At 36.8% G+C, this 10,815-nt stretch overlaps 1 protein-coding gene across 1 annotated transcript in view; it reads left to right on the top strand.

The window, feature by feature from the left end:
* The window catches only part of LOC110039311 (callose synthase 10-like), a 207,574-nt gene that overhangs the window by 92,021 nt on the left and 104,738 nt on the right, over positions 1-10,815 (top strand). The window contains 6 exon segments of the mRNA XM_020744331.1: positions 1,747-1,807; positions 1,964-2,045; positions 2,247-2,296; positions 2,528-2,614; positions 2,799-2,890; positions 2,986-3,013. Coding sequence (XP_020599990.1) covers positions 1,747-1,807; positions 1,964-2,045; positions 2,247-2,296; positions 2,528-2,614; positions 2,799-2,890; positions 2,986-3,013 — 400 coding nt within the window.

Here is a 10,815-nt window from a genome sequence, read left to right as displayed (position 1 = left end):
GCTGAACCGAACCCTTTCATGCTTAACTTGTTATGGTCGGTTTTTCCCCAAGCCCCATGCCAGAGTATCTGCATATTGAAACTAATTGGTAGGCTGAACCTTTCTTTTTAAGATAACAATGTTGTCATGCCCAAAGAAATTCAACATTTCTTTGTTTTTTTGTTTTATCGGTGAGCATATATTTCATGATATTTTACCTTTTTCTTTTTTCTTTTTGGGATAAGGAGGTGCTACTAGCTTAGGTTTGCGTGATGTGCCTCAAAATCTCTAAGCCTATGTGGAACTTTTGTCTGGGAAGGGTGCTTCACATCACCAGGTAAATAATTAAATGAAAATATTTTATCTAGACTAGTTTTAGAAATTCACTATTTTTTGTTTTGTTTTTCCAACTTCTCAAATCATTTGGTTTGTTGTTTTAGTGTAATAAGAAAAAAAAACAGAGCAGTTATTGAAGGTAGGGACTCGAGGAGGGAATATGGATATCAAGGAAATTAGGGTGTAAGATGGCAGTGGAGTTGGCTAAAAGCTGAGAAGAGAAATCCAATATTTCTTTCCATAAAATAATCTTTCTTAGAACCCCAGGTTATGATTTCCTTTAATGGAGTTTGCCATGACTTAACTGCATCAGCAGGAGTGATACTCTCTCGTCGGTGTTGGTCTTGTAAAACTATCTTATTCGGCTATTATTTTCAAGATTTCATTTAGTATTACTTATAACTATGTTATATCCTTGAAAAGACAAGCGATTTTTGCTTAGGCTTATTACCCCTTTCTCTTTCCTAGCACATCTGTTATTCACTACTTATTTTGGTAGTTGCTCATATCAAGGTGATCTTTTATTTTCTTATTTCCATGGATGTTATTCGGACAATTGTTTATTAATCTTTTTTAGTTCAAGACTATTTGTAATGTTTCACACTTTTTTAAAACTCATGACTACAGAGTTGTGAATGAGTTTAACTATATTTCGTAAATCTGATCACTGCTTTCTTGCCTTTTGTTTCCAAGTTTGTGGCCTGCTTTTGGTGCGGTGAATAAGAGATTTCATGTTCTTTATGTTAGAAGATGCTGGAAGTGGAAGAAAATTTAATGCCTCTTCTTGTTTTTTTTTTTTACTTTTACAAAGATTAATGTTAGATAATCCAAATTAATACACATATTTCTTTTCGCCTGGGCCGTTTTTTTATTGGTAAATGTCTTTGTTGTATTCATATTATTTTTTTGTTAATATTTTTTACTTAAAAAAAACTATGTTCTGTAGATGTGCGACTCAAAGAATTTCAATCAATAAACTTTAGTCTTGATTTTTTCTATTGAAAAATGAGTCATCCTGGGGTAGCTTGGGTTCTTACATCGGAAGGTGGAAAACCACCAACAAAGCGAATCGAATGTGAAAAATTTGCAAAAAATATTAGTTTGCCAATGGTGTCTTAAATTGTAGTTATGCAGAAGTATTTGTGAGAAATAAACTTCACAGGTTAGACAACTTTAAACTTGAATTTGTGGACAATGGAAATTTATTGGTATAAAGCTGATGTTGATTTTTGATACATTGTTTAGAGAACATATACTTTTGTTAAAACTTCGTAATATTGGATACCTATTTTAATTTTCTGTTCCATGATCATTTCATTCCCTAAGTACAAGGTCTTTTACCTGAGATGTGCATTCCTTATTTTTTTTCTTTCAATAGTTTGTCAAACTGACGAAAACATTGCCATTTTCTCATCCTTAATTGCATTACAGATATGTGGCCTTTTGGTTGGCGATATTTGCTTGCAAATTTACTTTTGCATACTATCTCCAGGTCTGGGCTTTCGGTTTCTCTGTATTGGATGTACTTTAATTTGTTTATTATTCTTTTTAATGTGGTGAACAATTTCTACGTCAATGTACTATAACTATTACATGACTGTTTACAATTTTATCATTGATGCAGTTTATTATGTAATCTTTCTTTCAGATTCACCCCCTTGTGGAACCAACTAAGATAATTGTAGATCTGCAAGGGCTAAGGTACTCTTGGCATGATCTCGTCTCAAAAGGTTTGTGTTTTCTTTTCTTGTGCAGTCCTGCTTGTATACTGGAAGACTGTTTGATTTCCCACTGCTTTGTTTGTAACAATTACTGTTAACTTGTAGAAGTTATTATGTGATAACGGTTATTTGATTTTGACCTTATTGAAATGGTAATAGATATGCAAACTTGCTTAAATTACTAATAAGTTTTGTTTTCTGTTTTTATAGGAAATAAAAACGCTTTAACTATCCTCAGTCTTTGGGCGCCTGTTTTTGCAGTAAGTATCTTTTGTCACCGCCGACTTCTGATTTTTAAGAGCATTTGTAGTGTCTAATTTCCTTAAATCGAGAATATTTCAGCTGAAACTTTTGTTGGCTACATCATTGGCAGTTTGCATCATATTTAGGATTGGCGCTTTAACTTGTGGAGCTTATCTACCTTCCAAAATTTTTCTTAAAATTCAATAATTTCTGAATTTTAATTTGTTAATATAATTTGTTTTCTGTAGATCTACCTGATGGATATCCATATATGGTATACCCTTATGTCAGCCCTCGTTGGTGGCCTGATGGGTGCACGGGCTAGATTAGGGGAGGTGATAACTTGTTTAATCATTTTACCTTAATGGATTATGCTAAACTAGGTCTTATGATATAAGTTCAGTGTTTTTCCCATGCACGGGCTAAATATATTTTTTTTTTTTTGGCTAAAGCTGTTTGGCTGATTCCTTCTTTTTTTGGTGGAAGTTTCTTAACTTTTGCATCTCAATTATATGATAGATTCGCTCAATTGAAATGCTTCAGAAGAGATTCGAGAGTTTTCCAGAGGCTTTTGTTAAAAACCTCGTTCCTATTCCTGACCAAGCAAGGAGGTTAACAGTCTTTTGTATTTGTTTTCTACGAAATGTGTTGTTTCATACATTTAGCTTAACTTTTACTCTATTTTTTTTTCTTTTTTTGGTCGAAGGATGCCTCTGCCTAGGGAATATGGACAGGTAATATGATTTGGTCTTGGTCTCCATCTTATACTTGGTCATTTTCTATAATTAATTATTCTGTTGTAGTTTATATTTATTCTTTTGGTCATTCTGCCTGAAATGGTAGCAAATGCAGAGTTTTGATTTTCTAATTACTATAGAAAGCAAGGATCATGCTACCTTAATTTTCTATGATCAAACAACTATCATCTTCCCAATGATTTTAATTTTGGGCAAACATTCACATCGTCTAACCACAGTTCAACCATCTCACTATTTGGTTCTCCCCATACCTGTCAACGGTGAATACAATGTATCATAGGTTAAAAGGTTTTTTGGAGTTATGTCACAGTGCATGGTATAACACGTGCTATTTTAAACTTAGTGTGAAACATTAAAAAATTTGGATAGTTCATTAATAATTTAATAATACGACATAGAAATTTTTAATAAAAAATCACCATCAATGACATTTTGATAGCGAATAAGAATGCCTTAAACTACAAATCACATGGCTAGTATCATTTCTTTATGCTACTATATTTCATTTTCAGTTCTTTCCTATAAGTTTTATTTAAAGTTGAATAAGCTAATGATTTAAACTTTTGAATAGTGTGAATTAACACACTCTTTAAGTAAGAATATTGGAATTCTATAACTTTGGAATAATTAAATTAAGTTGAATAGTGAAACCAGCTTGGATAAAAATATAAACAAATATAAATAAAGTCGAATGATAATAAAAGCAAATATTTTGATTATATATATATATGCAATCGAGAGGGGATACGAGGAGCTCAACAATGCAGAACCAAAGGGTTTCGCCATGGCGATCCTTAGTTATTTTTCCACTGTAGCCCTTCGTCGATCAAGATCTGCTCTTTCGATTTCGCCATTTCCGTCATTTTCGCTGTTGTCGCTGTTGTCAAAGTGCGTCGCTGCTGCTCGTGCGTAGTCTGTTGTTGTTGCTCGTGCGTCGTCTGCTGCATCGTGCTCAGTCGTCGCGCTCGGTACTGGTCGCAGCGCTTTCCAGCTTCCAGTTTCCAGCTTCCCACTCAAACCGAAACCGCTGTTTGAGCAGGTCGGTCCTCGGGCTCGAGCTGTCGCTGCCTCCCTCGTCGCACATCGTTGTTTCTTGTCATTTACGTCGAGTGCATTCATCCTCGGTTGCAGACTCTGCTCAGCAACAGTGCGCACACAGTGAAGCACCGACCAAGGTGATGGCCTCAAGGGTTCTTTCTTACGCCGCCCCCCTCGCCGATGATAACCCCTCTCCCGCCCCTCTTTAAAAAATGTTTCCGCAAAGTTATCACGATACTTTTGCTCTTGGCGTTGAAACCGGATTCCTCAAAAAAACATCCCATAAAAATGACAGACCTGCAATCTTTCTCACAGAGGCCGAGATCTCCACCCTAGATGCGCCCTGCCGACTGTTTTTAGTAGGTAAGTTTCTTTATGGAAACCCTAAACTTGAGCTAATTCGAAAGGATTTTAAGCAAATGAAGCTGAAAGGGGTTGGAAGATTGGTAAATTGGATGGTCGACACATTGCCGATGTTTGCACCCACTGTCGGATGTTTGGACACTCTCTTTCTCAATGTTATCATTTGCATCCAAATCTAAAACCTCAGAGTAAAAAATTCTACTGGATCTACCCCACTTCATATCTGTCCCTCTTCCGCCCCCGAGTGTATTCCACAGACTTTTGAAACACCGGTTGACACGATGTCACCTCTCCCTCCCACTACCGGAGACAATACTGTTTATGTTCTTCCACTGATGTATTGACAGATAGTTCACTTGGGCATCCTACAGTCTCTATCACTGCTGAAAACAATACTGCAAGATCCTTACCTCTAAAGGGTATTCTTCGGTCCGATAATCAGGATAGTATCGCAGCTCTACAACCTCAGGAAGCATCAGATGCTGAGGAGACATATTTACCATCGCTTCAGAATGAGAATGTTGTTACTGTTAATCAGGAGCTAGAGGCTCATCCTCTTCTATATGCCCGACAATCTGTTGATCACATTGATTAGATGAGTCAGTCTTCGGATGAGGAATGACAGGTATACACATCTAGGAAGAAAAAGAAGAATAGAGGCACACCCCAACTTTGGAACTTAATGGATGATACTTTAGTAACTTCGGGTAATGACACGACACTCAGTAATTTGTTAGCTGGCTTTGTTCCTAGAACTAGAGGCAGAGACAGGACCAAGCTGGCTCGTCCCTAGCAACTGATTTTCTGCGAGTTATGAATTTTAGAGTTTTATCTATGTCTTATATTTTTCAGGATGTTAGTGTTTGTGTATCGTATGAGTAGGGCGCCTTTATTGGGTTCTCTCATACAACTTTTATGTACCTTTTCAATTTCAATAAAAATAGCCCTTGGGCATTAAATATATATGCATTTAATTTAGTTTGCTAATCACATCATTTGAATATAATTTCTATTATTTTTCATAAGAGCAAAAGCTCATAATAGTCCTACTACTTTTAACAAGTGACCAATTTAGTCATGCGGTTTTAAATTGCTCCATATTAGTCTGACTGTTGAAAATTGATCTAAATTAATTTCTAAGCCGAATTTCATGTTTAAAGTTATTGCAGCTATTAACTTTTAAGATTATTTTAGCAATCAAATTTTAAATAATTTTTTTATTATTACTTTATTTTTATACTACTTTTAACAAGTGACCAATTTAGTCATGCGGTTTTAAATTGCTCCATATTAGTCTGACTGTTGAAAATTGATCTAAATTAATTTCTAAGCCGAATTTCATGTTTAAAGTTATTGCAGCTATTAACTTTTAAGATTATTTTAGCAATCAAATTTTAAATAATTTTTTTATTATTACTTTATTTTTATATGTTATAAATTTTTTTTAACCTATTAAGTGATAGAAAGTACTCCTTAAATTTATAAGTAAAATTTTATAAGATGGTGGTTTGACCTGTAATGCTTTATGACGCAAAATGTTGGCCTTTAAAAGTGAAACATAAAACTTAGTTAAGTGTTGAAGAGATGAGATTGCTTAGGTGGATGAGTGGCTTTACACTTAGAGAAAAAAATGTGAAACAAATATATTCATCAAAGGGTTGGTTTAGCTCCTGTTACAGACAAAATTAGAGAGAGTCGTCTTAGATAGTTTGGTCACGTCAAACGTCGACCATCTGATGTTCTAATCTTAGGGTCCGTTTGGCACTGCTGAATTTGCGTGACACGTGGACCGATCGCAATTTTTGGCATTAGGTTTTCGCGTCACTATGACATTTTTTAAATAATTCGTTTAAACATGGTCGTGGTTTCAACCCCACGAGCTACGTTTCTTCTCGTCTCTCTCGACCCCGCTCTCTCTGTCGCGATTCTCTTGCCTTAGGTATCTCTCTCCCGGGGATTGTGGCTCTGGTGGCTTGACGTTGTTTACGGTTGGCTATTTTGGGTTGCGAGTGGTTGTTCATGTGAACCTTATATTCTTCTCCCTCTCCTCTTTTCTTCCGCTCGAATTGTGGTGGTTTGTGCACTCTTTGTTATGTGTGGTGGAGGAAGTCTTTCAGTTTGGTAGTTCACTTTCTTGGCTTGGTAGTTATTGCGTTGAGATTTGTATTCTTTGTTCCCCTCTATTTTCTTCTTGGGCTCGGTTTGGTGGTTGTGTGCTTAACTGCCTCTGTGCGGTGTTCCCTCTTCTAACGGTCTTCTATGTTCTTCACCTCTTTTTCTCTCTTCTCTGTGTGGCTGTGTCGATTATGCTAGTTGGTTACATTTTTGTTTGCTCAGTTATGTGGTTTTGATGCTTCATGTTGCATCCATAAGGGTTTTGGTTGATGTCTTTCATGCAATGTTGGATATATCTGAGCTTTGCGGTGATCGTTGGATTTTTTGGTGTTTTTCTTGTTAGCAATGCTACTTGTGCCCTATATGTGGTATGTTTAATTTCTATTGGTGTTTATGCTGCGGGGAATTTGAGTTTTTTTATGAACTTTGATATTTTAGTGGGGAATTTGAAAAATGGATGAATGTTGGTACTGGATTTGTTAATAACAATATTTTGGGTGTTGTTAATGTGTTGAATATGGGCTAGATGAATGAATTATGAATTTAAGTTGGAATTTTATGCTGAGTTTGTATGTTGCTATTTTCAATTATTTGGTATTTCAGTGGGAAAACTGGATGTATATTTCTCTTTTTTAGTTGGAATTTCAGTGTGCATTTCACTGTAATTCAAAATTTGTTTACCACTAAAATAGGCACAAATTAGTTATGGGTTTTCTTTTTGCTATTTTCAATTCAGTGGAGGTGGTGGTGCAGGGGAGTTGGTGTGGTGTGCAGGTGGTGGTGTGATGAGGATGTGATGGTGTGGTTTAAGGATGTGGTTGTATGTGGTGTGTTGTGTGGATGTGCTGGTGTCATGGTGTTGGGTGGTTGTGTGGTGTGGAGCTTGTGGTGTGTGGATGTGTTGGTGTGGTGTGGAGGTGGTGGTGTAGGGTGGTTATGTGATGAGGACGTGTTGGTGTGTTTTGTGGATGTGTTGGTGTGTGGTGTGGATGTGGTGTGGTGGTGTCGGGTGGTGTATGGTGTGGAGGTGGTGTTGTGTGGAGGTGGTAGTTTGGAGTGTGGAGGTGTGATGAGGAGGTAGTGGTGTGGTTTGCGGATGTGTTGGTGCGTAGTGTGTTGGCGTGGTGTAGTGTATGGATGTGTTGATGTGGTGGTATTGGGTGGTTGTGTGGTGCGGAAGTGGTGGTGTGTGGTTGTGTTGGTGTGGTGTGGTGGTGGTGTAGGAGAGTTGTGTGGTGTGGACGCGGTGGTTTGTAGTGTGGAGGTGGTGGTGTGTAGTGTGGTTGTATGATGAGGAGGTGATGGTGTATGGATGTGAAGGTGGTGGTGTGTAGTTTGGTTGTGTGAGGAGGTGGTGTGTAGTTTGGTTGTGTGAGGAGGTGGTGGTTTGCAGATGTGTCGGTGTGGATGCGTTGGTGATGATATTGCAACATTATGATTTTTCTTTGATTTGCGATATTGTGGTATTTCTATTTATGTTAATTAGTTTTTTTTATTCTATCAATACAATGGTTAAGACCAAAGATGTTGATTCATCTGTCATATGGAATTAAAAAAAATAATATTTTGGGAACTTTGTCTCAAGAAGTTCGATCTGGGAAATAGGCATACAATCTATTTCAACAAGGAAGGGTGACAAAATATTATCAGAAAATTCTAGGAAAGTACAAACAGAGAGTACAAGGGGGCATTTATATTTGTTTATTGTTTTAAATGAGTATATCCGTGATAGAGTTCGTGTAACTTGAGTGACAAACAAAATTAGAGGGTTTTCTTAGATGGTTTGGTCACATTAAACGTCGATCATCTTATGATCTGATTAAGGGAGTAGATGTTTTAGATTTGACTTATATTAAGAAAGACAGATGTAGACTTAGGAAGACTTGGGTTTACTGTATAAAAATGATTTTAATTTATTAGAATTAAATGAAAATATGACACTAAATAGGACGCAATTGAGAAAAAGGATTCACGTAGGGGACCCCACTTATTGGGATTAAGGCTTTGTTATTGTTTTTGTTGCATTGTTTTTCATTTTGCTTTGGATTTTTAAACTGCTTGTGGCATGCATTATATGCTTATTCGTTGATGCTTATATGTTTATATATGATTGTAGTTAATTTATTGATGCTTATGTGTTAACCTCTTCGATACCAATAAACATGGACGCAACCAGAGAAAGACACTGAAGGAGAGTTGCAGCGGCCGTATGCTTGATTTACGAATATTTTGACTCGTACATAAAACTCCCATTGCATGACGTCTTCATATGCTGGTGACAAATGAGTTGAGGAGTTGCAAGTCACCCAACAAGATTTAACAATATGTTTCGCATGACACAGGGGATATTCAATGATTTGCTAGAGGAATTGCACAAATTATGGATATCATTGCTCATCCAATGCGACTTCGCAAGAGGTGTTGGCGATAACTCTCTACATGTTATTGCAAAATGAATTAATGCGAGCAATGAAGCGATTTCAATACTCATTCGAAACAATTTGCAGATACTTCTTAGTGGGATTGAATGCAATTGTAAGTTTTTCTTTACAAGTCATAAAATCATCAGATCCTACGTTCGAACGGACCCAACTGAGATTTCACACGACGCACGTTACATGTCATTCTTTAAGTTAATTTCTCCAATTTATTACAATAAATTTTCAAATAAACATTCGTAATAACGTAACCTTTTGTTATTTTTATAGAATTATATTAGAGCAATCGATGAAACACACGTTAATGCACATGTTCAAACTAATGAGAATATCACATTCATCGGCTGTTTGATATGCCTTTTAGGATGCTTAATTTTCTTTACATTTAGTACATGTTTTTGAATGAGATTGCATTTTGAAGATGATATTTTCATTCTTTTGGTTGCATGTGCAACAAATGAATAAATGGAGCGAATTGGAGCGAAAACGGAGCGAAACATAGTGAATTAGAGCAAGGAGCTGACCTCTGAACTGGCACACACATAAGCTCCAGAATCCAAAGACTCTGGCGCTTAAGCGCTGCACTGGCGCCTAGGCGCCAATTCAAATTGCCACAGGGCAGAGGGAGTAGCTTCTAGGCGCCACAGTTTGGCGCCTAGGTGTCGAACTGTCTGGACGATTTTTTCAGCAGTCTTTCACAAGATTTAGAGGTTTTTCTTGGGAGATGCATGGCAAAAACGAGATGAGAAGATTAGAGAAGTCAAGGAAGCTTAGAGCACTGCAGGGAATTGAAGAAAAAATGAGTGATTTTCTTTTTTTTTGTTGTATTTTACTTTGAAATCTGTGAGATGTGTGAAGAATTTTCGTAAGATTATAAAGACAACACTTTGGGGTGGAGTTCTTCATTTCTCAGGGAAGAATATAAGTATATTGTGTTTACGTTGTCTTGTATCAAATTATTTCATTGTATTCGTGCAATTTGGGTAATTTCCTTTCTCCTTCCTCTTGTAATGGATTATTAGTAGCATGTGTATGGTTTAAGTTGAAGTAGGATTTGGTAGTTGTCTCGACCGTTGCCCGGAGATGAATCGTCAACCGACCACGTCGTCGTCTCGTTCTGAAAAGAGGAGAGAGAGAAGAGAGAATAATAAAAAAAAAACCATGCCTCGAACGGCCTATCCTAGGGGATTGCACAAACGTACTAAAAAAGTAGCAACTGAAGTATGAATACTGGCAAAATGTATACAGTACAACAAACAACAACAACAACAACAACAACAAACAAAGCCTTAATCCCACTACGTGGGGTCGGCTACATGAATCCTTTTTCTCCATTGCGTCCTATTTAGTGTCATATTTTCATTTAGTTCTAGTAAATTAAGATCATTTTTAATACAATAAGCCCAAGTCTTCCTAGGTCTACCTCTGCCTTTCTTAACACAAGTCGAATTTAAAGCATCTACTCTCCTAATCGGATCATCTAATGGTCGACGTTTAATATGACCAAACCATCTAAGACGACTTTCTCTAATTTTTTCTGTCACAGGAGCTACACCAACCCTATCACGAATATATTCATTCCGCATTTTGTCTCTAAGTGTAAAGCCACTCATCCACCTAATCATTCTCATCTCGGCAACACTTAACTTATTATTATGCTTCTCTTTTAAAGGCCAACATTCAGCGCCATAGAGCATTGCAGGTCTCACCACCATCTTATAAAATTTTCCTTTCAGTCTTAGCGGTACTTTTCTATCACACAAAAAACCCGAAGCATTCCTTCACTTCAACCAACCAACTTGAATTCTACTATTAACATCCCCA

This window comes from Phalaenopsis equestris, unplaced genomic scaffold (genome assembly GCF_001263595.1).
Source record: "Phalaenopsis equestris unplaced genomic scaffold, ASM126359v1 Scaffold000002, whole genome shotgun sequence".
Classification (NCBI taxonomy): Eukaryota; Viridiplantae; Streptophyta; class Magnoliopsida; order Asparagales; family Orchidaceae; genus Phalaenopsis; species Phalaenopsis equestris.
Note: the sequence above shows the minus strand (reverse complement) of the source record. Positions and strands in the feature narration are given on the sequence as shown.